The following is a 26,750-nucleotide window of genomic DNA, read 5'->3' on the forward strand; positions in this document are numbered from 1 at the left end:
ATTTGATTCTACAAGGTCCGTTCCCTTTCTCGGGCCCCGCGTGAATCCCTTGAGTAGCAGCCCGCTGAGTCTGGTTCTTCTAGAGATCACATCTCAGGGAGTTTTTCTTACCAGTCCTTTATAAGTGGTCTAACTTTTCATCAGGATTTCTGTAAAGCTGTATCTGTGTGAAGCTTTCCGATAAAGCGTGAAAGTGTTTTTTGTTTAAAACTCTGTACAAACCACAGTGAGTACTAAGCAAGGAAGTGAAAGTGGCAGGGGAGTCTCTTTAAAACAGGAGCTGTAATTAAGGTGAGGGTCCTGCAGACACCCTGCTGCTGGGACTCAAAAAGCCAACAAGTCTTTCTTCGCTCTTTCCTTCACTCACCATCTGAGCAGCCCTTCCCCCACCGCAACAAGTGGATGCTCTAATGAGGCGTGAAGTCAGCGTATTACGAGTAGTGTTTAAGAAACAGAAGGCGAGAAGAGTAACGTCACTCGTTAGATGTTCGATAATGCATCCTGGCCCATTCTCAGTGCCAGTTTGTGGATGACAGAAAAAAAATAAAAAAATCTAATTTTAGATAGTTTGTGCTCAGAAGCGGGCATGTTTTTAGAGCAGAACCAGCAGGGCCGAGTTATTTCCCTCACGTCAGTATTATATGAGTGCTACAAATCACAAATATGAAGTGTGTTACAGCAGAGGGAATGGGCTGTTAAGATAAGGCTATGTGTCCACTTGCAAATATTGTCAGCACATACTGCCATCTCTGCTGCTGGGCCTTTATATGACATTTTTATGGGCTAGGGTCTTAAGGAAAGCTGTGAGACAATATTAAACTGCATCAAAGTATGAGATAAACAAGATACTTAATTACTGATAGCCATGTATTATTTAACATCGGTGTTGCATCAAAACACACCATGATGCCACAATTACCTACAGAAACAGGTACGGCTGTTTTATTTAATAATCGGGCATGTATGTCTTAACTTAACTTAATCGCGAGTCTTCAAACATACCTAATAAGCAATAGAATTTTTTTTTAGCATAATTATTTTTGAACTAATAAATAAATAAATAGATAATCAAAAAAATGAATGAATTACTTTTATTTAAAAAAATTATTTATTTATGTATTTATTTATATTAAATCGATTAATTATTTTTTTAAAAATATTTATTTATGTGTTTATTTATCTAATTGTTTATTTGTTTTCATAGCCCTTAGGGAGAGTTGTGGGCGGGGGATTTGTTGCTTTATTGATTGGTTTAGTTCTTGTTTCTGCAAAAAAATTAATAAAAAAGAAGAGAATTCAGAAATAAACGAGTCTTCTTTTATCTAATTGACCTCATGTAATACAGAATATGCACACATTTGTCTAAACTTCCTAAACATTTCAAAAACCCCACAGTACAGATTTCTACATTATTATACCACACGTAATCCTGATTTACGGGAACCTTTTCTATGCAATTAATATAAAGTTTAATGAGATCTAAATTATATATTCTTGCCTAAAATTGCATTGAGTCCTGATTAAATTTAGACTTGATTTTAAGATTCTTTGCTTGTGTAGAAAGCAGAACTGAAGTATCTTTGATTCTGTGATTTCATAATCTGTCTGCAATTAAAACATACAACAACATACAAAGCCGCATTCGCTGTGTCGGTTACACTTCTTGCTCGTAAGGCTCAGACACAGGGATTGGAAAATGTATCTAAATCTTCAAATATAATCGTATGCATGATTTTATTGGTATAACAGTGATTTGCGAATTCGATATAATGAAGCTGACTGCTGAGCTCAGACAGGGGAAAATGGGAGAGAGAAAGAACGCTAGAGAGAAGTCTAGAAGAAAAAAGAGAACAGAGCCGGTGAAAATTGTTACTCCGGAGATGTTTTGCTTCTCAGTGAAACAGCCAAAGACGACTAAAACCGTCATAAAAAAAGCAAAAAAAAACATTGTGTGGTTAACGCAGATAATAACACACACACTATCGCCTGAACCTTCATTCTTTGCAGAATAACAACATTTTGGGCCCATTAAATGAGCAGAGTGCGGTTTGAAGTGGAGCGAATGAGCGGGGTTCCAGCCAGTCAGAGACCACCATCTCCCCTGCCGGATCTCACACAGGCCCGAGAGTCAGTCAATCACAGTGTATGTGTGTGTGTTCCTAGGAGGCCTGATTAGGCCTCGGCTTTCCAATCATGCTCCTAGACAGGCCAGTGGAAATTGGCCGACTCCTGGCAGGGAGCTACCTGTCACAGCTCATCGTCTCCTGCAATGAGCTCTCCTGCAAATGAATAAAATATCATTCCCCCAGCACTCTCTCTCTTTCCATCCCTCTCTCCATCTCTGTCTCTCTCTATTCCTCCTTATGTCTTGAGCTCAATGGGATCCTGACCCTTGACCTTGCTAGCTGGAGAAAGCAACGATAAGGAGATGTTGCAGGGGTAGATAGTAGAAAAAGAGAGAGTCTTGAACTAGCTGAAAGCAGCCCAGGCCTCTGACAGTCTGATCTACCATTCAGCTGGAGATACTGACATGTCCGTGGCATGTCTGACAAGATGCGATAGCGATGCTTGATGCTCACAGTAGACAACTGCTTACTTCAACTGCAACGAAATCATATATAATATGCCAGGTGCCATATGACTCAGTACACCAGCAGTAAAAACAGTGACTAATTAACGCATCCTAAAAGGGTTAATACACTTTTAATACACTAATACACTTAATACACAAACTAAAATGGAACTAATTGAACTAGCTGGTTAATTATTCCACACCCAAAAAAACCCCCACTGTACTACGTATTAAAGTGTTTATTTATTTCTTGACTTTTATTTGTACTGAAGCTTCAGACATTTGCTATATTGCAGTAATTTTATATATATGTATATATGTATATATGTATATATATATATATATATATATATATATATATATATATATATATATATATATATATATTAAGGGCAACATGCTTTGTGTTATACAAAATGGTATGCTTTTTGCCCTATGGCATTTATAGCATACCCATAACTAGTCAAACTCTAGACATTAGGATACTGTAGATTTCCAGCTCAGTGTGGCTTAACATTCCGATAGTATGTATTTTTATTTTCCTAAAACATGTATCATATTTAGAAATCTTCTATCAAATATAGAGGTCTCACGGTAAGCTTTATACTGGTGCCTAAAATACAAATGGCAACATGATAACTAAAAAGTCATGCGGTTTTGTGGAATATAGACCATAGTCGAAACATGCGTATGGATGTGTGTGTAATGTGTAATGTGTGTGTGTGTGTGTGTGTGTGAGATGCATCCACCCATGGGGCACAATCTGGGAACAATTTTCAGGTGAAATATAATAGCAGCATTTCCCCGAGCGCAATGTGCTGCTTCTTTCATAACCTTCCCTGATCCAGAACAAAGATCCAGAGGTCTTTCATGTCTGCTCTTGTCTCGACAAAAAGCCTGTAAAACAACTAAAGCATGCGTGAAACTCCACCAAGGGGAGACGCGCATCCATCCTATTCCGAACATCGGAAAAACAAAATGGGGAGGAAAAAAAAAGTATTGAGAAACATCCCCCAGGTTAAAGAACGGTTGTTTACAGCTAATCGTAACATTTGTCTTGTGGAAAATGGAGAAGGAAAAACAGGATTAGCTACAAGATGCTCAAACTGTGGTTTCTTTATTCACCATCTCCATGACTGTGGGCCATGTCAGTATGTCAGGTTTGTTTTATTTTAACCCCGTGGGCTTATGGTGAGTTTATACATAATGATTGTGCTCATTTTTATAAATTCCATTCAATAAAAAACATCCAGAAAGCGACAGTTCTGTGGACAGAATCTCAGACAACATGGACAACATGTCAAAGCTTGTGGAGGACGAGCAGAACGCCACATTGGATTGGAACATTTTGACAGTTGAATAGTGGAAATGAAATGAATCTTGATTTCTGCTGAGTCACATCACACTGATGGTAAGGTGGTAAGGTCAGAATTTAGTCACATCAGCTAACTATATGCTTCCCTCATGGCCACATCTTGTAAAGGCAATTTCCAGCATGATATTGCACCATGTCACCAAGAATAAGTCATCTCAAACTGGTTTGATGAACCTTCCCAGTCACAGGATCTGAATCCTTTGGAATGTGGTAGATGTGGAATCCATGTCATGAAGAACTGTGGCTGTTTTAAGAGTAAAGTAAAGTAAAGCCCTACCCAGTATTACTACAGTGTTTGTAATAAAGTGCTCAGCATAACATGTAATAGTGGTCAGATAACTTTATTTCTCTTTATAATAACTCTAAAGTATTTGGTTAAGCTACAGTAGGAAATCTTATTATAAAATGGAAAGGTGTGTATTAGCAAATTGAAGTTAAAACTATATTAGCAAGCAGATCAGTTTAAATGTTTTTGTTCAAATCTGCATTTCAACTTTGGGACAACATGGCCGCCTCCACCACAATTCAGCGTTTATCATTTATATAATGATTTTAAAAATTATATATCGGTCAACTTTAGAAATTATGTTGTGGCAGCATTGTCTTGGTGTTCTGGTGGTGTTATGGCAATGTTGTGTTGGTGTTGTGGTGATGTTGTTGTGTTGTGGCAGCATTGTCTTGGTCTTGTGGAGGCGTTGTGCCAATGTTGTGTTGGTGTTGTGTTGGTGTGGCAATGTTGTTTGGTTTGTGTTGTGTTGGTGTTGTGGCAATGTTGTGATGGTGTTGTGATGGTGTTGTGGTGGTGTTGTGGCAATGTTGTGTTGGTGTTGTGGCGGTGTTGTGGCAATGTTGTGTTGGTTTTGTGTTGGTGTTGTGGCAATGTTGTGGTGGTGTTATGGAAATGTTGTGTTGGTGTTGTGGTGATGTTGTTGTGTTGTGGCAGCATTGTCTTGTTCTTGTGGAGGCATTGTGGCAATGTGTTGGTGTTGTGTTGGTGTGGCAATGTTGTTTTGGGTTTGTGTTGTGTTGGTGTTGTGGTGATGTTGTGTTGGTGTTGTGGTGGTGTTGTGGTGATGTTGTTGTGTTGTGGCAGCATTGTCTTTGTGTTGTGGTGGTGTTGTGGCAATGTTGTGTTGGTGTTGTGTAGGTGTTGTGGCAATTCTGTGGTGGTTTTGTGGCAATGTTGTGGTGGTGTTGTGGTGGTGTTGTGGCAATGTTGTCTTGGTGTTGTGGCAATGTTTTGTTGGTGTTGTGGTGATGTGGCAGCATTGTCTTGGTGTAGTGTTGGTGTTATGTAGGTGTTGCAACGATGTTGTGGTGGTGTTGTGTAGGTATTGTGGCAATGTTGTGTTGGTGTTGTGTTAGTGTTGTGGTGGTGTTGTGTAGGTGTTGCAACGATGTTGTGGTGGTGTTGTGTTAGTGTTGTGGTGGTGTTGTGTAGGTATTGTGGCAATGTTGTGTTGGTGTTGTGTTGGTGTTGTGTAGGTGTTGCAACGATGTTGTGGTGGTGTTGTGTAGGTATTGTGGCAATGTTGTGTTGGTGTTGTGTTAGTGTTGTGGTGGTGTTGTGTAGGTGTTGCAACGATGTTGTGGTGGTGTTGTGTTAGTGTTGTGGTGGTGTTGTGTAGGTATTGTGGCAATGTTGTGTTGGTGTTGTGTTGGTGTTGTGTAGGTGTTGCAACGATGTTGTGGTGGTGTTGTGTTAGTGTTGTGGTGGTGTTGTGTAGGTGTTGCAACGATGTTGTGGTGGTGTTGTGTTAGTGTTGTGGTGGTGTTGTGTAGGTGTTGCAACGATGTTGTGGTGGTGTTGTGTTAGTGTTGTGGTGGTGTTGTGTAGGTGTTGTGGCAATGTTGTGGTGATGTTGTGGCAATGTTGTGTTGGTGTTGTGGTGGTGTTTTGTTGGTGTTGTGTAGGTGTTGTGGCAATGTTGTGTTGGTGTTGTGTAGGCGTTGTGGCAATGTTGTGTTGGTGTTGTGTAGGTGTTGTGGAGACTCACCTGAAGCTCTGTTTGAAAGAAGAACTTCTGCGGACACTGTGTGCAGTCGTAGATCTTATCTTCCTGACCGTGAGCTGAGAAAATATGCTGCTGGAGCTTACTGGCCTGGACGAATACTACAAAGAAAGGAAAGAAAGGTGTTAAGTTTCTATATTCTTACTCATGGAGAACTACAGAATAGACATTACGTCTTTTAGGTCTCGGCAACAAAATTGTCTAGATATCGTCCGAACTAGACCAAAAAAAAATCTGTTTCTGTGTCTAATGAAGATCAACTTCAGAATGAAATCCGATTCACACCACGACCCCATTAGCAGTAATCCCAAATTCTAATACTTCATATCAGATGCCGTTTATAACCAAAGGTTGTCTGTTAAACTCCATCAAACTGCGGACTCGCTTTGAAGGGCATGAGCGAGATAATGAGAGACATGGACTGCATTTTGTGCCGCTTAGATAATGATCTTGTGTCCTGTTTCTGCATCCTGTTATGCCAACTGGATCATTCAGCACTCTGCATTTCAGAGCAAAATACAGAAAACTATACAGAGCAAAAGTCTGTACACCCTTAGAACATAGAAAGTAGACAGAGCTGATAATATTGATTTTGTTTAATTATTCATAAAATCACATGCTAGGATATTATTATTATTATTATTATTATTATTATTATTATTATTATTATTATTATTATTCATTCATTCATCCATTTTCTGTAGTGCTTATCCAACACAGGGTGTGAAGACTTTCCTAGAGGACTCGAGATATAAGATGGAGGACACCCTGGACAGGGTGCCAACATGTCACACACACACACACACACACACACACACACACACACACACACACACACACACACACACACACACACACACACACACACACACACACACACACACACACTCTAGTTTGGGAATGGGGTAGCCTAGTACGGGGATGGCATAGCCTTGTGTGGGAATGGGGTAGCCTAGTATGGGGATGGGGTAGCCTAGTACGGGGATGGGGTAGCCTAGTGTGGGGACTTGGTAGCCTAGTGGTTAAGGTGCTGGATTACCAATAGGAAGGTTGTTAGTTCAAATCCCACACACACCAAGCTGCCACTGCTGGATCCCCGAGCAAGGCCCTTAACCCTCAGTTGTATAAAATGAATAAAATTCACTCTGAATAAGGGTTTATGCTAAAGGTAACACCTAAGACTATTAATGATAATTGTATTACCCCAACTCTCATTATTCTCTCCTTGAAGAATGCACGCACATTTATTTCTATAGCATTCTGATTTGACCACATACTACACGGTAACTGGAAAGACTTATTTTCAGATTTCTTAGTTCCACATACAAAATTTCCACAGAACGATTCAGACACTAGATGCACTCATGTCAGCTAGGAAGACTCTATTAAACATCTCACACTGTATGTGCATGCTGAAGACAAGTCGGTGGGCAAAAACAGCAGAAAATGAAACTCCGAAGGTCTCAACTTCTAATCAAAATGAAATCACAGGGAGAAAACTAAATTTAGAGCCACTTAGGAAGCAGCAATGTGGTCCTGATTGCATCCCTGTTGCATGAAATAAAACAATTTTGTGTAACCCACATTTTTTTCTCTGTGTGTCTGTATAGTAGGAGGGAAAAAAACTCTAAATGCAGCATTCAAGCAAAAAACATGGCAAATGCCAAAGCTGGAGAACGGGATCTGGGCCACTGCAAACGTCACGGCACTCAGACAAGCCGGCGAGCAAGAGAGGCTTAAAATAATTCTGGCATTTTAGCACCAATGTTTGGATCTTGGACTTCCTAGGTGCTGTTTTTCACAGCCATGATAGCAGGTGTGTGCTGATAAAGTTCTATGATAAATCACAATGTGCACATTTTGTGTATCTGGCCAAAAAAAAAACAAAAAAAACACAAAGTAGTATACAAGAGCATTCCTAAAAAAAGCTGCTGTTTGGAAAATAAAGCATGCTGTACTGTATCCCTGCTATTCGGAAGCATGTCTGATTAACAAGTAATCTAAGAGAAATTCTGCCTTACTAAAATTACACAGCAAAACAGAGACAAGACACAGACACCATTTTCGGCGACAGTAACCGAATAACCCAGAGTTCTTCCCCTTTCTTCCTGAAGCCTTTTCATGTCCTTTTACCCTAAACTTTGCACTTTTTGTGCAACGTAATAAATCAGAAACATCAAAAACTAAATGTGAGCTTATGATAGATTGTGTTAAATACATAATGTTTTCCCATCCATGTTTTTGACCCTGTCGAGAATAAAGCACTTACTGTACTGCATAGTTAACGAATGAAAAATCTATATTTGAATCTATATCATTTTGCCAAAAAATATTATCTACAATATCTACCCTTTCTTTTTTAAAAGCACATTTTTGATTTCCAGATGATATCCTTCACATTTTTGTTCTTAAATTCAGGTATAGGTTTTATTTTCTGCCTGAAACATCCAGTACTTTGATAATTGTATATATTATTATTTTTTTCCCACCAGGTTGATGTATTTATTTTTTATTTTTTTAACATAATTAACTAAGCATAAGTCATTATAAACAGCAATTTTTTTCCCAAAGGGTTTGCTTCCATGTGGTTTTTGTTCGGTTTTTGTAGACGATCAAACGGCAAAATGTCAATTTAACTAGGCATTTTTCAATGCCAAAATGTTAATTTAACAACGCATAAAATTATTTGTTTGTTTTGATTGTCTTGACTTGACCCAACTTGACTCAGTATGCCAAAGGATAGTCAGTAGCTTATCTGAGATAAGTAGAAAAAGTGAGTGGAAATTGAGTCCAAGTAAAAGTTTATCTAACCTAGGACAAATTCCTGCTTTGATCAAGGAGCCAATTTCTAAAACACTGCGGTTAAAGTCAGTCTACATAAACATGTCTAGAATCTTACTTTCTAACTGCGATTTCCATTAAAAAACAGTCACAATTTCGAGTTGTTGACTTACAGTAGTGAAACTGACACAATCCTAATCAAAATTCAGTTAATATTTAGTTAATGGCGGTCAAAATGTCTGGGAAATTACTGCTTGATGTTCAGAAATGAACATGAATCTTTTGTCCACATCGTTTGGCTCAGGTTGTATTTTTTTTTTCATTACTATAAGTATATATAGAATGGTATTGTCTGAGAGCATGATTTATTATTATTATTTTTTTTTTAGAAATGTTCTAACAACAGATTCACAATGAGGCAATAAAAAAAATGAAAACAAAATGATAAGAAATGATAATGAATTGTATGAACACATCTAGCTGTTTGTCCTGGTCAGTGCTGGGGCTTTATTAAATACGTTATTCACCAGATCCTGAGACACTGAGGGGAAAAAAGTGCAAAACAACAACAACAACAACAACAACAACAAAAATATCTATTAGTCTACGTCCTTAATTATACTGACAATATAAATATTCATGCAGAAGCACTATTTATTTATGCGTAGCCTGAATACAGTCACCCCAACATTGGGATGGCACTTAAAAATACATACTGCGCCTGTGTTCTTTTAATTAAGTCGGCACCACTGGATGAATATGTGTGTGTTAGTGCGTATTAGTGTGTGTCAGTGCGTGTTAGTGCGTGCGCCCTTATTCTCGAAGGAGTACTTCAAACATGCTCTTCGTTATGCTAGACCCATGTGTCCATTCTGAAATGAGAGAGAAAAGGCGACGGGTGGGGGAGGGGTCCAGTCTCTGAGGGACACAAATGTGGGGAAAGTTAGCATTCTAGGCTACATTTGAATATTTTACACTTGATAAACAACTTTTTTTTCCCTCCTCTTTATGTGGCACAAGGATGTTGACAGAACATTGTGGGAGATTGTATGTACTGTAGAAGAAAGATTCGGTGCAACTTTTTATTTTTTAAATATCGAGTAACATTGGACAGTGTTGCTTTTTTTATCGGATTTTTTTTGTTTTGTTATGGAAACACCCCTCGTGCTGTAACTCGATATAGTGTTGAGAATTTGCTTTCTTTACGGATGTAAGAAGTGTGACAAAAGTGCAGCAATCCCTCTTGACTTTCACCTCCACTTCTGGTTTGTTTGTGTGAGTCCTCGCGGTCGAAATCACAAGGCGATCCGTGTGCGCCCTCCTTCTCCGCAGTGAGCACACACACTTTTTCGCTGCGGGCTTCCTTACTTCTGATAGCTGTCAAATTTGCCCTGCGAGACTGGAGCTTCTGTCATCTTCCCAGGGCCTCTGGATCTCTCTTCAACTCCACTTTTCCCTCTTTCCCTTCCTCTCTCTTCTCTCTCATCCCCCAATTTTTTTCTTTGCCTTTTTCTTGCTTTGTCTGCAGTCCCCTCCCCCGTCCTCATATTCCCTTCAAATGCATATAATTCATCAGATACTTGAAGTAATTTAGTCCACTATTATCTGTCTATTTCTCTCTCTATACTTTGCTGACTTATCCTTCTCTTCTGATAAAACAATGAGTTTCTAGCGCTTGCATTTCTTATGTATTGGGCTGTGGGACTACACAATTTTGTTCTATTGATTGGACTTGTTTCTGATTTACTGGCATATGTACTTGGGCTTATCTTTAGCCTTGATAAATATAATTCATGTCTTGACAAGAGTTCATAAATACAATTTCCAGTCGATTGACAAGTCAACTAAGACTTGCTCTTGAGTAGCATAGTAAAAAGACTTTAAGACTTGATCTTGGCTTATCTTCACCTTATAATGATGGTTACAACAATACTTAGCACATGCTCATGCACATGCTTTTGGCGTATGCTTACAAAGTCACATCCTCTGATAGATATGAGATTTTGTGACGGATGTTTTTCATACTCAGACTGAAAAAGACTAAATAAATTTTAAAGTGCTCATAAACAAATATAAAGTAAGAAACTGAAAGCAGGGGGTCACGGTGGCTTAGTGGTTAGCACGTTTGCCTCACACCTCCAGGGTTGGGGGTTCGATTCCCACCTCCGGCTTGTGTGTGTGGAGTTTGCATGTTCTCCCCGTGCCTCAGGGGTTTCCTCCGAGTACTCTGGTTTCCTCCCCCGGTTCAAAGACATGCATGGTAGGTTGATTGGCATCTCTGGTAAATTGTCCGTAGTGTGTGACTGAATGAGAGTGTGTGTGTGCCCTGCGATGGGTTGGCACTCAGTCCAGGGTGTATCCTGCCTTGATGCCCGATGATGCCTGAGATTGGCACAGGCTCCCCGTGACCCGAGAAGTTCGGGTAAGCGGTAGAAAATGAATGAATGAATGAAACTGAAAGCACGTGGACAGTGTTTAAGGTGTCTCACTTTATCGTCAAGAGATCACGAATTTGAATCCAGTCAATGCCACAGCCAGCACGGACATCGTTACAGCACCGTACAGATGAAGTGTGTTCACACAAAACCAGGCTTTCCTAATGTATCCATCAAGACTCTACCTTTTCCATAAGGTATTTATCAAGACTCTTCTCTGTCAGTAGTGGAATAGTACAATCGGTTGTGGAATGAACTTCCCGAATGTCTGAACAGTCGAGTCACTGTTGGTTTTCAAAAAACATCTTCCTCAAGTACGTAAACCAGCTTGTCTTGTCTGTGTGCTTCTCTTGTTTTATATAGTTCCTAGACTGATGGTATTCTTAGTCCATGACCTAGTGAACCAGTATCAGATGTATTCACTGATAGAGACTTCAAAGCACTACTCTAAGCCAACTATAAATGTAAATGTAATGTACAGTAAATGTAAACGTTAATGTATCAGGCTCTGATCATTAATATTACTTTTAATTTAGTTAATATCCATAAAAAAGTATATAACCTAGACAGAGCAAAGAGGGAGAAATTATTAATTCATTAATTAATTCTGCATGATAATAACATTATCAGAATATTTATTATCAGCATGATAGGTTTTAAATTTCCAGAGATATGAAATAATGCTGTGATGTAATGCTACATTATATAACCTAAATAAATAAATAAATAAATAAATTAATGAAATAACAAACCAACAACAAAAATAAAAATAAATATTAACAGTAAACAGTAGAAACATAATAAAATTATTATTATTATTATTATTATTAGTAGTAGTAGTAGTAGTAGTAGTAGTAGTAGTAGTATTAATAATAATAATAATAATAATAATAATAATAATAATAATAATAATAATAATAATAAAAAGTTACATTTAAGCTTACTTTAATAGCTGTTGCATTGTCTGGTTATTTACCAACCTAATATCTGACTGATGATAATGGATTTGACTAATGTTGTCATTTCAGGCTTCTGTTTGTAATATTTACAGCCCTGAAATTGGTTTAAATATTAAGTGCCAGTTGAAAGCAAGTTGCACACATCTGTCTGTTTCTTCTTAAAATCCAGAGTGAACGGTTTGGTTTGGTTCAGGGGAAGGTGCAGGCTTTTATTTTACTCACCTGTAAATTGCAGTTCTCCTCACAGGCAACAGAGGGCATTAAATATTCCAAACTGCTCCTTTAAACATTCTGATGTAGAAATATTTGGCCTTTGAAAGCAAATCTGTATCGCATTTGTACAATTGAACTGTTAGACACACAATTTTTATATTATATTTATTTATGGAAAATATATTTTATTATTTATTTGTGAATTTAAATTGTATATTTTAGAATATTTGTACTAATATTTTTATTTAATATTTATTTATGAATACATTTATTTATAAAGTGCTATGCAAAGTGTTAGATTTAAATATTTATACTATACTATAAAGAATAGTCATACATAATTCAATAACTAAATGAAATAATGAAATCTAAATTCTTCTATTTTAAAGAGACGCAGGTTTTTCAAAGATTTCTTCTCTAAGAAACATTTTTTTACAGAAAGATATTTAGGCATTTACATAAAAGTATTATTTATTTATTTTATATTTTAAATATATGAATATTTAAATATTGCAGCATTTATGAAATATCATAGAATAAATGTACTAAGTTTATATGTTTATTATTATAGATGACTATGAGAATTAAAGTGTAAAAAAGGTAAATTAATGAAAACAATTAAAATAAAGTACCTATTAAATAAACTGAATGGAATAAATTCAGGGCTTGTGAGTGACGTGATGGAATTTTACCCCACCATTTTACACAAACCCCTGAGCTACATTTAAAATTCAAAAAGGGCCATTATTAATTATTAACATTAGATTTTAATGCTTTTCTTTTTCTTTTTTTTTTTTTGTAGAAACTCAAAGACCGGATGAAAAGAAAAAAAAATCTTACTCCTGTATGGTAGGCAGTAGGATGGAGTCTGTCAGTGTGTGTTACGACTCTAGGAGAGATGTGCTGTAAGCTGTGTGTAAAGGCGAGCCCTAAATATGCGACTGCTAAACACGTGTGGATCAGGAAGTGAGGTGACGTAAAAGCAGCTTTGTCCACCGAGAAGAGTGATGAGGCTTAGCGGGAGCCGAGTGGAGAACGGCAGCTAAGAGCTTTGCAGATTTCATTATCCAGACAGTTAACCCTGCTGACACCGGAGTGGGGAGCGATCCTCACAGGATGGAGTGCGCCACGCTCCGAGACTGATGAGATCATTACCACCAACATCCACAATTAGCATGCCCCCCTTCATCTCTCTCTCTCTCTCTCTCTCTCTCTCTCTCTCTCTCTCTCTCTCTCTCTCTCTCTTTCTCAGTGATTCGGCATTTCCCCATCTTTAAAAAGTTCTTCGTTCGTATCCTCTATCCTCTGCACATCCTCCGATTGTTCGATCGGTAAAGACGCCCGTTAATTTTTTCGAGAAGCGGTTCCGACTGCAAAGCAAACGGTTATTAATATTAACACGCTCCTTCTAATACGTTATCGTTTCCATAGCAACAGCTCCTACACTTCTGGAATGAATTCTCTCTATTATTTATAATCTAATCACAAATATTTAATGTGATTAGAAAGCAAAAACGTACAACGGATACGATGAAGATTTCGGGACGGAGGGACGGTTTAATGTTGACGGGAGGAGTCTTCGGCATCGGCGTTTTTCTGCTGTTATAGTCCTGCTGTATGACAGAGGAGTCTGACAGGCTGCATTGTGTTTATTTATTATTAACTGATATAGATAGAGAGAAACAAGTGCTTTTATAACATAAGGCAATAACAGGAACTAGCTTGACTCGCAGATGCTGCACAACATTAAATGTAACAATAAATGGTTCAAAAATGATGTAAAATAATACATTTAATAATTCATAATTTTTCAATAATTTATTAATTAACAATCGGTTACACACCACTTTGTCGTGCTTTATGAGTACTTTGTTTGACATAAAAACATCTCTATCTGAGCATACAACATGGTTTTCCAAAAAAAAAGAGTGAACATTCGTGATGTTTCGACGAAGTGACAAACTTCCATATTGAACTTGTATCATTTCTCCAAAAAAAGAGAAAAAATGATAGACTAATATACAGTAGATGTTTTTTCCTTAGTCTGAAAGTGCTACTGTAGTTTTTAGCATCGTTTGAATTGAAATTTTATATTTGCATTTGTGGTTTAAAAATGACACGCTTACCTGTGAAACAGACAGGACACTTGAAGGTTCCTCCCATGCCTTCGAAGCTGTGCTCAATCAGGTGACACTGCAGCTTAGCGGGCGAGTCAAAAGTCTGACTACACAGCTTACATTCATGGTTCAGCCCCTCTTCTGAGAGAAATGTGAAAACAAATGACAGAGAGAAGAACAAACCTCATCAAGACACAAGCCATGACGTTATTCTCGTTGCAGTTTGAAATAAAGTCTTAAACAAACACTTAAACCTGTCATGTTGTCAACCTTCCTACTAGCATAGCGCGCAAGCAACAACTCACAATTTGACCCTTTTGCAGCTGAAACAATGATGTTAGCCACATTTGGAAATCTTTGTGCACGAGACACCACAGCTAACATGATAGCATTTACATTTATGGCATTTGGCAGAAGCCCTTATCCAGAGTGATTACATTTATCTAATTTATACAGCTTAGTAATTGAGGGTTAAGGGCCTTGCTCAGGGGCCCTGAGCAGCCCTGTGATTAGAACTCACGACCTTCCAGTCAGTGATCCAACACATTAACCACTAAGCTACCTCATAATATCACACAATAGCATGTGATCCAATGTGAGTGTGACCAACTAACAAACACAACTAACAACTAGCTATAATAGTTACATTAGCTACCACCTTTAAGCCCCAGAGCATGACCCTGAGTACAGATTTTTCTTGCCTGATAAATTTATAAGAACATTATGTGAGATGTAATGTAGCAATGTAGAGAAATTCTACAGTGTGTAAATTCCAGAAAATATGCTTTAATAGTTTAAACATTTTCAACAAATGGATTTATAATTCATCCATCCATCCACCCATATATAAATCCAAACATCCATCCATGCATATATCAATCCATCCATATATCAATCCATCCATCCATCCATCCATCCATCCATATACCAATCCATGCATCACTCCTTCCATCCATCCATCCATCCATCCATCCATCCATCCATCCATCCATCCATATATCAATCCACCCATCCACCCATCCATTAAACCTTCCATTCATCTATCTATCAATCCATCCAACCATCTATCAATCCATCCAACCATCTATCAATCCATCCATCCATCCATCCATCCATCCATCCACCCATCCATCCATCCATCCATCCATATACCAATCCATCCATCACTCCATCCATCCATCCATCCATCCATCCATCCATCCATCCATATATCAATCCACCCATCCACCCATCCATCCATCCATTAAACCTTCCATTCATCTATCTATCAATCCATCCAACCATCTATCAATCCATCCATCCATCTATCCATCCATCCACCCACCCATCCATCCACCCATCCATGCATCCATATATTAATCAATCCATCCATCAATCCAGTTTCTGTAGCACTTATCCTACACAGGGTCACAGGGAAACTGTAGTCTATCCCAGGGGACTCAGGACACAAGTGCCGAGTTTGTCGACTCATGACAGGACACAATCACAGACACACTCACAGACTACAGACAATTTAGAGTCAATAATCAGCCTGCGTGTCTTTGGACTGAAGGAGAAAATCCCAGAGGAAACACTCGGAGCACTGGGAGAACATGCAAACTCTCTCACACACACACACACACACACACACACACACACACACACACACACACACACACACACACACACACACACAGGAAGGAGACAGGATTCAAGCTACCAATCCCAGAGGTGTGAGACAAACATGCTAATCTCTAATGCACCCTCAAATCAGTTTCTTTATAGTTATCCACATATTGTTTGTTATAAAGGATGAGCAGAGCAGCATAAAGCATTACAGTGACACTTGGGAGTATGAGAGGATTATTTATATTAAAAGATATGATTTATAAAGGGCTTTACATTAAAATGAATGAATTCAAATGAACACAAGGCATAAACACACACATGTATTTATGTGTACGTCCTTCGTGGAAAGTTTTCCGAGTATATTTAACCACCGATCAAATTAATTTTCCTGTTTTGCCGAATGAGAAGCTCCGATTCCGACTGCTGCCAATTTGCCCTTCTTGTGTTTAGCGGTGATTAAAGCAGTGATACGAGCACATGCTTTTGATTTCCCGAGTTTAAGAAGATGTAATACAATGCGCCATCGGTTCCCATTAAGCACAAATTGGACAGCCGGCAGGGGTCCTGTCTGCTTTAGAAACTTTTTTTTTCCTTCACTAGCATACATAAAATGATGTATGGAATAAAAAGCAGGATTTACACCATGCCTAATATTTAGATTTTTTTTTTTTCATTTAAAAAGCTGCATGATTTACTTAAATTACTGTTCATTTAAAGACTTCATGTTGCCTTCATAACTGCACCAGTCATCTGCAAAAGTATTGGCACTCTTCATTAAAATGGGCATGCATCAAATTCTAAGCTCAAACTTTAGTTTGTTTGTTTATTTATTCATTTATCTATCTATCTATCTATCTATCTATCTATCTATCTATCTATCTATCTCTCTATCTATCTATCTATCTATCTATCTATCTGTTTATTTATTTATTTGTTTTTATTTATTTTTTTTTTTATTTTCAATAACTTTAATATTTTCAATTTATTTCCAATAAATTATTTTAAATAAATCAAATAAACAATTTCGTGGAGATCGGTCATCTAGAAGGTTGTTCGGGAGTTTAAGGTTGAGATTCTGTACTTTCAAGACAGAAAATGAAATAAAAAACAACTGCTATAATCTAAGACAACTAGAAAATAAATAAGAGAACACATGCAGCGATATTCTGAGCTTAAATCCGTGAGATGCCGTCTAGATTTAATTCGTGATAGAAAAACAAAAATGAAAAATGAAGTAATCCATTTTTAAAAACTGATGCTGTTCAAAATCTGACATCCTTCACCTGATCTTCTCTTAATAGCTTCTTGGTGGCTTTAAGTGAATATACTGCTATCTATGAGTGCTACCATTCATCACATCAGGACAAAATCCTTTGATATTCACTACTTTTGTAATTTTGTATGTTATAAAAATAGATATATGGCTCCCTGTGGAAAGGCGAACATGGAGACTGCTTGTGTCTAAATGGCATTGATTCTCACTGCAAAGCATTCTGTTTCAATTTAAAGTGATTCGTAAAGCTAAAGTTCCGATCGTTGACTTTAGCCGGCGTTTGGATGCCTTCAGAACACACACACACACAAAAAAAGGGAAAACGAAAAAGAATTTTGAGTTGCCTTTACAATCAGAGATAAGGTAAATGTAACCATCCATGACTCATCCAGTCTTTCACTCTCCACGGTCCGGCGCTCGCCATATGGGGCCAAATCAAGCCCGGACACCCTCAGGAACCAGCTGCGGCCCACCATAGCACCCAGAGGACCGTTTAGCAGGACGGACCGTGATACAGCGCTGGCAAGACAAGTGACCTAAGCAGCCCAACACCCAAAGAAGTGCCTGGGACAGATGGGTGTTTAGCATGAATGATTCTGTTACCAGAGACACCTGAACCAAACTACACACACACACACACACACACACACACACACACACACACACACACTCTCAAGGACACACACAGACACATCGAACGTCCCAATCCAATTACCACAGAAACCTTTAAAAAGAGAGAAAGTCAATTTTGAACACAATTCAGACCTCGGCTATAATATTATTTTAAAATTAGCATGCTTTTAAAAATGACCATTCAAAGTAGTCAAATTCCTATAAAAAAAAAGGAAAAGAAAAGAAAGAAAAACTTCATTTTCTTTTTAAAAGTCCACAAGTAACAAAGCACCAGTGGGTCACACAATGGAAAATTGAAAGAATAAAAAAAAACTCATCTGGCAGCATGTCTTACTGTGTCTCGAACACAAGAGTATTAAAAGCAGACTGCCCGAGACGCTTATGAGAGAGAGATACTGTCATCTCCGCTAGAGCTCTGAGCTCACTTCCATCCCAGAGTAGAAACTTCAAACCGACACAGCCAAACCACCAGCAGCCGTTCGTTTAGAAAAAAAAAAAAAAAAACTTTCAGCCATTTTGTACTCAGTGGGACTCAACTTTCAGGAAGAGTTTTGTTGGAGGAGCAGCCATGGATGATTGTTCGGTGTTCGTTGGACTCAGAGAGATAATGTTAAATAATTATGAGCCAATACTCTGAGAATAAAAAATAGAGACATTTCTGTGATCATTCGCACGGATACACTTTTTTAAAAAAAATGACAGCATGTAGTCTACAAATATAAAGTTATTATTAGTTGTATTATTTAATCATGATCCTATCACAACAGGGGGGCACGGTGGCTTAGCACGTTCTCCTCACACCTCCAGGGTTGGGGGTTCGATTCCCGCCTTGTGTGTGTGGAGTTTGCATGTTCTCCCCGTGCCTCGGGGGTTTCCTCCGGGTACTCCGGTTTCCTCCCCCGGTCCAAAGACATGCATGGTAGGTTGATTGGCATCTCTGGAAAATTGTCCGTAGTGTGTGAGAGTGTGAGTGAATGAGAGTGTGTGTGCCCTGTGATGTGTTGGCACTCCGTCCAGGGTGTATCCTGCCTCGATGCCCGATGATGCCTGAGAGAGGCACAGGCTCCCCGTGACCCGAGGTAGTTCGGATAAGCGGTAGAAAATGAATGAGTGAGTGAGTGAGTGAGTGAGTATCACAACAACCTTAATGCTAAGTGGTATGAAAAAGTGTCTTCATTTTTAATGGCTATTTCAATTATTCAATAATTTTTCATCATTATTTAGTTGTCAATTAAATGGTATTACTAATAAAACAACATTTACTGCCCTATCATTTATATATCCATAGCTAAATACAGTGTACTGATGCAAATCTCCATTTTTCCGCATCCAGACTTTTCCAAGTTAGGAATTTATAGGCATTTTGTCCATACAGTACCAGTCTGTCCAGGATGTCACTATTTTGCCCTTGATTGCAAAATCGTGCAAAGTCAGCGAGATTTTTAAAATGACCAGATTTTTCTCCGATTCGGACCGACAAATCCTTCTTCCGTTCACGTGTGTTGAACCTCTCATAGAGAGAGATAGAGTTGCTACATACGTGTCTGCAGCGCTAGGGGTCTGAAAGAAGATTTCATTGTATGCAAAATATAAATCAATAAAAAACCAGCTGGAGAAAAATTAAACAGTTTTTGCTGCAGGGATCACAAAAAATATAACCCGGAAAATATGCAGGACATGGATTTAATCCGAGTGGCTGAGGAACCCCGTTATTATTCTTGTTTGTGATTGGATGATCCTCCTCCTGTTTGTCACTTTCTAAACATTCTACAGTATGAAACCGTATAGATCCTGAGGGCGGAGCTTCATGTAAACATATAGGAATGTTGCTAAGGCATATCGCTGTACAAGTCTGTTCGATTATTTACACGAGTTTAAAATCTGTTTGGTTACATTTTTGTGCCTTTTTTCCAGTAACATAATAAATCATCTATGATCAGTAACCAGAATCTTTTCAATCATTACGTCAATACAAATCATCTGAATATCAACTTTTCTACTTAGTGAATAACCTGAACTACCTCAGGTCACGGGGAGCCTGTGCCTATCTCAGGCGTCATCGGGCATCGAGGCAGGATACACCCTGGACGGAGTGCCAACCCATCACAGGGCACACACACACTCTCATTCACTCACACACTCACACACTACGGACAATTTTCCAGAGATGCCAATCAACCTACCATGCATGTCTTTGGACCGGGGAGGAAACCGGAGTACCCGGAGGAAACCCCCGAGGCACGGGGAGAACATGCAAACTCCACACACACAAGGCGGAGGCGGGAACCCTGACCTTGGAGGTGTGATGCAAACGTGCTCACCACTAAGCCACCGTGCCACCCTTGATATTAATTTATTAAATGATTTCATTATTACGGACCTTTTCGTTTTACGTGCACTATCGTCTTTTTTGTGTGTGCGTGTGTGTGGTAGGAAGTGATACAGTACCGAACCGCCATCTTGCTCTAGATTTCTTTAGCGTAGCATGTTTTTCTGCTACATGAGAACCCAATTTGTGGTCGCAGATACAGTCAATGCTTCTCTCACGAACCGGGTTCCACACAATTAAGTAAGAAAGAAAAGAGAAATCTTGTAAACTCAGAGGAACCCCCCCCCCCCCCAAAAAAAAAAAAGTTTCTTTGTGGCTTGGAGAGAGAGAGAGCGAGAGAGTGAGACACAACCCAAAAGCGTATATATTTCATGCTCTACTGAGAGACAGAAGACAGAGAGATGAGATTTCTCTTCTGCTTTATTGCTTCTTGCATTTTCCAAGAAAACAGCTTTCTTTGATTATTAGCTTATGTTATTAAAAGGTAGGTCTCGTAGACCTTTGTTTAAAATTCTTTTTTTTTATTTATTTCTTTTTTTCCCAAACCCTAATTTCTACTCCTAAATGTCAGTGTGGTTTACTCAGAGCCAAAGCAACAAGGGGATGTCTCTCTAAAGGCCTACAATTCAACTGATCATATCATCATGGAGTCTCTTTAGATCCATTCCAATCTAATAACTTTCTGCTTCCTGGCAAGTGCAGCTCTTCTTCTTCTTTTTTTTTTTTTTGTCTATAAAACCATCCGTGCATTCCAGAGAATCGTTTCTGTTTCTTTGGGTCAAACTTTAATTCCTTCCCTCTATGCACGCTCTCATAGCGCGCTCGTCTCGTCCGTACTTCCTGACACACCGCCTGTTCTGTGTTAACGCAGTTTTGAGAACGAGACAGTGCCAGTGCGTCTGCAGCCTAGCACCGCTGACACCAGAGAAAGCTGAAAACTCATCTGCATATCCACAGGGTCTGCCGCTCGTGCCCTCATGCTTTATGCATTCAGCAGCTCGCTCCGACGCTGGCGCCTAATCTCTCTCCCATGTGGAGGGAGTGGGAAGTAAAGAAATAAAAGAATCCTGCCAATATTAAATATACAGGATGCACCTTTTTCCTCTTAATCTCCGAGTTGAAAAGGACACACACGGAGACGGAGGATCGAGTCGATCTGCGTTTATTTTGCGTTCTGAATTTCTGAATTGCTGAACGCGTGCACGCAGTTGCTAACAGGGAGCTGTAGAGCGGGGGGAAAAGTTCATTTTATAACGCACTTTTAAGACAAAGACGGAGCTTATTTAAAGTCCTGGTTTAGCAGAATGCCCTCGTTTGCTCTGCTCTCTGGTTTCAAAACAGCCTGCTATCAATTCTGCCGAGATACAGCTCACTGCTAGTGCTTGGCATTGATGCAGAAGAATCTGATACATAGATTTACAGCTGCCACAAGGGGCTGGGGAACGTCTTGCTCTTAAAGGGACCTGCTGAGGTTTGCAACACGTTTCTGCAAAAACCTGTTCCGGAAAAGGCTTTTGTCCAATGCACTAGTACTGTTAGCAATAAAGGTTGGAAAAAATCGATAATGAAACAACCCTGGTTCCTGTTTTGAACATGCACTGGAAAAATACCAATAAGACAGAAACCTTTATATATGGAGCTGATTATTGATGATGATGATGATGATGATGATGATAGCCCAGTGATGTGAGAACTAAAATTTTACTGAAATGACATGAAATGATTGCTGCTCGGATCTGTCGATACAAACAGAAATTCAACCGATTTTGGGGAGAAAAACAAACAAACAAACAAACAAACAAAAAAAAAAAACGCAAGTTGCATTTGACAAAAATCTCCACAAAATCAAGCATTTGGGATGTGATTATAAAAACACTGCAAAACCCTGTTGGGATTGTTGAAAAAATAAAAAAAATAATAAAATAAAAAAATATATATAAGTAAATAGATTTTAGTGATTTACATTTTTTTCAGGATTGTTCTGGCATCCCTGTAAAAACCAATACATTTCTTTACACCTTACAGTCATTTTTTTCTTTTCTTATTTATTTTTATTTTTTGTCACGTGTCACGTTTGATCGCTTCTGGTTAGTTATTATTTGAACGCATATTTTAAACATGCAGTGGAATAGTCAGAGTTTTAACATGACTACAACACACTGCGTTGTAAACATCTAATTCTCAATAGCGAACCCCAATGATAAAGTCGCTAGCAAGTCTAAAACTGTGTATACAAATATAAATATAAATATCAACTTTAGAAGGAAATCCCAGCGTTTCCTTGGTCCCCGTTTGAGCCTCTTCTTGTTTTGCCCATGCAGTGAAAAAATGCCAAAGGGAAAAGTAGCGTATAAATCGCAGGAACAGAATGTACTCTACAAAAATACACATAATTATCGATGGGAAATCCCATTGGTAATGTACAAAGCCTAGAAAATAATAATAAATAAATAAAAATGCTGAAACTCTGCTTGGGTCACGTGGGTAGTGCGCTGTGGGCCTGTGCACGAAGCCACACCACTGCTGTTTAACTTTTATATGTGAAACTCCCTCTACGTTTGCGCTGATTAAAAACAGTCTCAGAAGGCCTTTATAGTTAGACGCAGACCTGGAAGCAGTAGGTGGGTCTGTTTCTCGCCTCTCATAGTGAGAGCTATCTATTAAAGCATAATGGGCTTGAAATCTGCGTGATTAAAGCTCAGGGAATAAGGGATGCAAACAAATCGACTCCTCCTCCCTAGGAGAGGCTGTGTGTTTGTGTGTATGTGTATAGGAAAGGAAGAAGAGGATAATCTCCAGGGTGTGTAGCCGCTCACTTGGGAACGTGCTGCATATTTCCAAAATGTATCGATTCGAGGAAACAGGAGGATCCTTAAACGAGCGTCTCCCTACAGACTAATCGTTGCTTGACTGGCCTTCGTTTTCTTCATTAGCTTCCACTACCATATAAGGTCATATAAACACCCAGGCTCCAGAGTCATTTCATTAGACGCTCTGTCTGGAGTTCTGGATCAGTAGGAAATGGTGGGCACTGTATGATATTTTGCCAGCGAGTGCACAGACTGGGATGCTGAAGCTGATTAGTAATGTTGTGTCTCCTGAAGGTGCTTAAGGTGGACGGCTGTGCTGTTTAGCTCAGATGTCATATCTTTACTGACAGACTTCCAGTAACTTGGTGGAGTTTGTGAATTTCAGCAGTTGAAGCTTGGGTAGCTGTTAGGATCATAAGACATATCCATGACATATCCCTGTTATAAACACCTTGAGCTGTATCATGATGCTATCGCAATGAACGTATCGCTATTTTTGTTCAACCAAATTTTTGCAAGCTTAGGTCTAACAAAGCCAGGTTATGACATCATAAACACAAATATCATCATCACCGTAAGAGCATAGTGGCTTTACACTGCTTGACATTTCTTTTTATTTTTGTAAGATGCTAATGTGTGACGGCATAGCGACCTGTGTCACTGTTAGTCCTTATATGATGCTACATTAAACGCTGTCAATAAGACAAGAGGTCATGAAGTCATTACTGTTATAATGCTCATAAAATCAGTGTTGTTATTACACTCATGAAGTCAGTTGCTGTTATAACACTCATGAAGTCACTGCTGTTATAACACTCATGAAGTCATTACTGTTATAACACTCTTGAAGTCATTACTGTTATAACACTCATGAAGTCATCGCTGTTATAACACTCTTGAAGTCACTGCTGTTATAACATTTATACGTCACATTTCGAATAGCTCTCTCTGTTCACACCTACAGCAACTCACGGCAATAAAGCCACAGGAGATCGTTCATTGTCAATGAGAGCTGCCAACATCCTGGCAACATGAGTGACAGCTACCATTGGTGACTAGATGTAGGCGGGTCAGTGATGTTACAAACTTGAGACACTTTTATGCAAACAAGGAGTGACTCTGTGCAGCGGCTACAATCGTGAGTGAACACAGTGATCCGTGGTAAAGAGACACAATGATTCTCCTTCATCTTGTATGATGCAGAGAAACGCTGCTGAATTTTATGACATACAAATACCAATTCTTAGTCTCAGTCCGGTGTTCCATTTTAAAACCGATTTGCTGTAAAGTGGAATACTAGTCGCTCCACCCACTAATAAACGTTACTATAGCAACCAAAAGTAGGAACGTCTACCGATTACTGCATAGTACAGCAACATAAAACTTGCAGATATAATTGTTATATGTGTGAACGCAGTATTTCTATCCTGTAGCTTTAGATATGCAAACGTCAACCATATTCAATTTACTAGCCCTCACACTGTGTATATGATACAGTGCATCAGATTCCCTTTGAAAGGGAACGTTCTGTCAATCAGAAATTCATAAAGAGAATTCCCAATGACCTAAAATATAAACGATAAATACGACTACGACTGACTTAATGCTGAAAAGAACATATGGTTAAGTTTATTAAACCTCTGTGAGCCAGTGAAGGAAAAACACTTGAAATAACGGAGAAAGACAAAAAAAACAACGAGGGGCAAATGTGTACATTTTGTGTCTATCAAGAGAGGTCTTGTCAGCCAAATAATGGGGCATCAATGGGAACACGCAGCATGTTGCACCCCGATTAGCATGCTGCTAAATGTGGAGATGGTTCATGAGGGAAATCACGGGTACAAGGCCGACCTATAGAGACACACCGAGGTGCTCAAGAGGAAGGGGGCAAAGCCATCTTTATTTCTCTAGTGTTGATTTACCACAATTTCAAATGAAAAAAAAAAAAAAATAGTGAACACTCTGGGGCTTGTCTGTCCAATTAATGGAGGGAAAATTACTTGTGTTGGCGAGAGGAGCACACACAGGGACAAAAAGCAGCAGACTGGTTATCTAATGATAGGTGGGAGCCGACAGTGAACACACCAACATATGTCCACTGGGAGGTAAACAGTGAAAACTGCCCTGATGGATTGTGCAAAGGTGCAACACAAACACACACAGACATACACGCTGCAGTTGATGGCTGTTTTGGTGGCCATTTCTGAAGCAAACTGCTCGCTCTTGTAAGAAATGTCAAGTACATACACTCTGTCTATTGTGGAGATAGGCACAAAACCCGGTAGGCTAATAAAAAGAAAAGGGGAGGGAAGGGAAAAGAGGAGGGGATGAAGGGAGATCTCTGTATCTGGGTGACGCTTCGAGTTAATTATACGTACATGCGACACAGCAACAGCTCAAATCCATGAGTCCCTGATCTCAATCAAAAGAAAAAAGAAGACTCAGTGAGCAAAAGAGACTAAGAAGAGCGTCTTAGCTTGGTTTGCGGCATCGAGCACTCAAAAATTAGCCAGCCTTTTATAATTATCAACACTCACCTTAATCGACTCTAGGATCCTACTTGCAGAGGGACGCACCCTCTGTAATAAAACACTACACACACTATAGACAGAGCAGAACTGCACATTACATCCCTAGCTGTTGAAATAGAGTCTGGTTTCTTTTACCCTCCCTACCCCAGCCGTGAAAAAAAAAAGAAGCAAGGAACATTTGGCAGAAGCAAATTCATCATCAGGTGTCTGGAGGTAGGGCTTTAATAGAAAAGGCAAGTCCCACTGAGCGCGCACCATGTTGCGGCCAGGCACGCATGCCCGCGAGCAGCAAGCCACCAGTCACAGTGGGCCGCCAGGCATTAGCATAATTTTATATAACACAGGCCTCCGCTCTGGAAATTTAATACATTTCAGCAGATAGCAGACCGCCATTTTGCATAATGTTTTTTTTTTTCCCTTTACTTCATCTTTCTGAGACGTTCACTGAGACGTTCTCTCTCTATCGCTCTACCTCTCCATGTCATGCTGTGTCTCTCTCTCTCTCTCCTTTCTCTCTCTCTCCCTCCTGATGCTGCTGAGGCTCGTCTTCCTCGCCCGCCCCACGGTGCCCCTCGCACCAGGAGAGGGGAAGTTCATTACCTCAGCTAAATCAGAATTAGTCCCTTCATTTTGACGGGGCGAACTTCATTAGAAAGGCCCTTCCATAATCCAGCAGGGAGAAGTGATGAATCTACGTGGGGCGATAATTTGCTTCACACAGCACATTCAGCCACTTCATCCATTTTTTTTTTACTTCACTTCTACACTTCTTTTTTTCCTTCGCCTTCTCCCTTTGCACTTTCTTTATGCGTTTTCTTTTGTATCTTCTATTAAACTGAGAAGAACGGTGTGCTCGGAGAGAGGAAAACACCTGTACGCAATTAGCTAATGACATAGCGCGCAAGAAAGGACGAAGGAATAAGGAACGCAGGTTGGCGTATCCCTTCTAAATCCCCCAAAACCAATGGAAAAAGTCTAACTTTGCTCAAAAGTGAGCAATCAGACAAGAAAAAGGACTTGACCTTTTGAATACCCCGAATGAAGTATAGTAGCACGGTATTATTAGTGAAAACTAGCATGTTATTGGTCTCCTTGAAGACCA

General features: G+C 39.2%; 1 protein-coding gene across 9 annotated transcripts in view; it reads right to left on the reverse strand.

The window, feature by feature from the left end:
- Positions 1-26,750, reverse strand: part of LOC113658405 (zinc finger protein 521) — a 130,051-nt gene that overhangs the window by 14,398 nt on the left and 88,903 nt on the right. For 7 of the 9 annotated variants that reach the window (XM_047821228.1, XM_027170809.2, XM_047821233.1 and 4 more), the window contains 2 exons: positions 14,474-14,605; positions 5,945-6,060 (listed from right to left, as the gene is read on the reverse strand). In XM_047821228.1, coding sequence (XP_047677184.1) covers positions 5,945-6,060; positions 14,474-14,605 — 248 coding nt within the window. The remainder of the gene's footprint in view (positions 1-5,944; positions 6,061-14,473; positions 14,606-26,750) is intronic. The other 2 variants (XM_047821234.1, XM_047821232.1) reach the window with 1 other exon arrangement.

This window comes from Tachysurus fulvidraco, chromosome 1 (genome assembly GCF_022655615.1).
Source record: "Tachysurus fulvidraco isolate hzauxx_2018 chromosome 1, HZAU_PFXX_2.0, whole genome shotgun sequence".
In the NCBI taxonomy this organism is placed as follows: domain Eukaryota; kingdom Metazoa; phylum Chordata; class Actinopteri; order Siluriformes; family Bagridae; genus Tachysurus; species Tachysurus fulvidraco.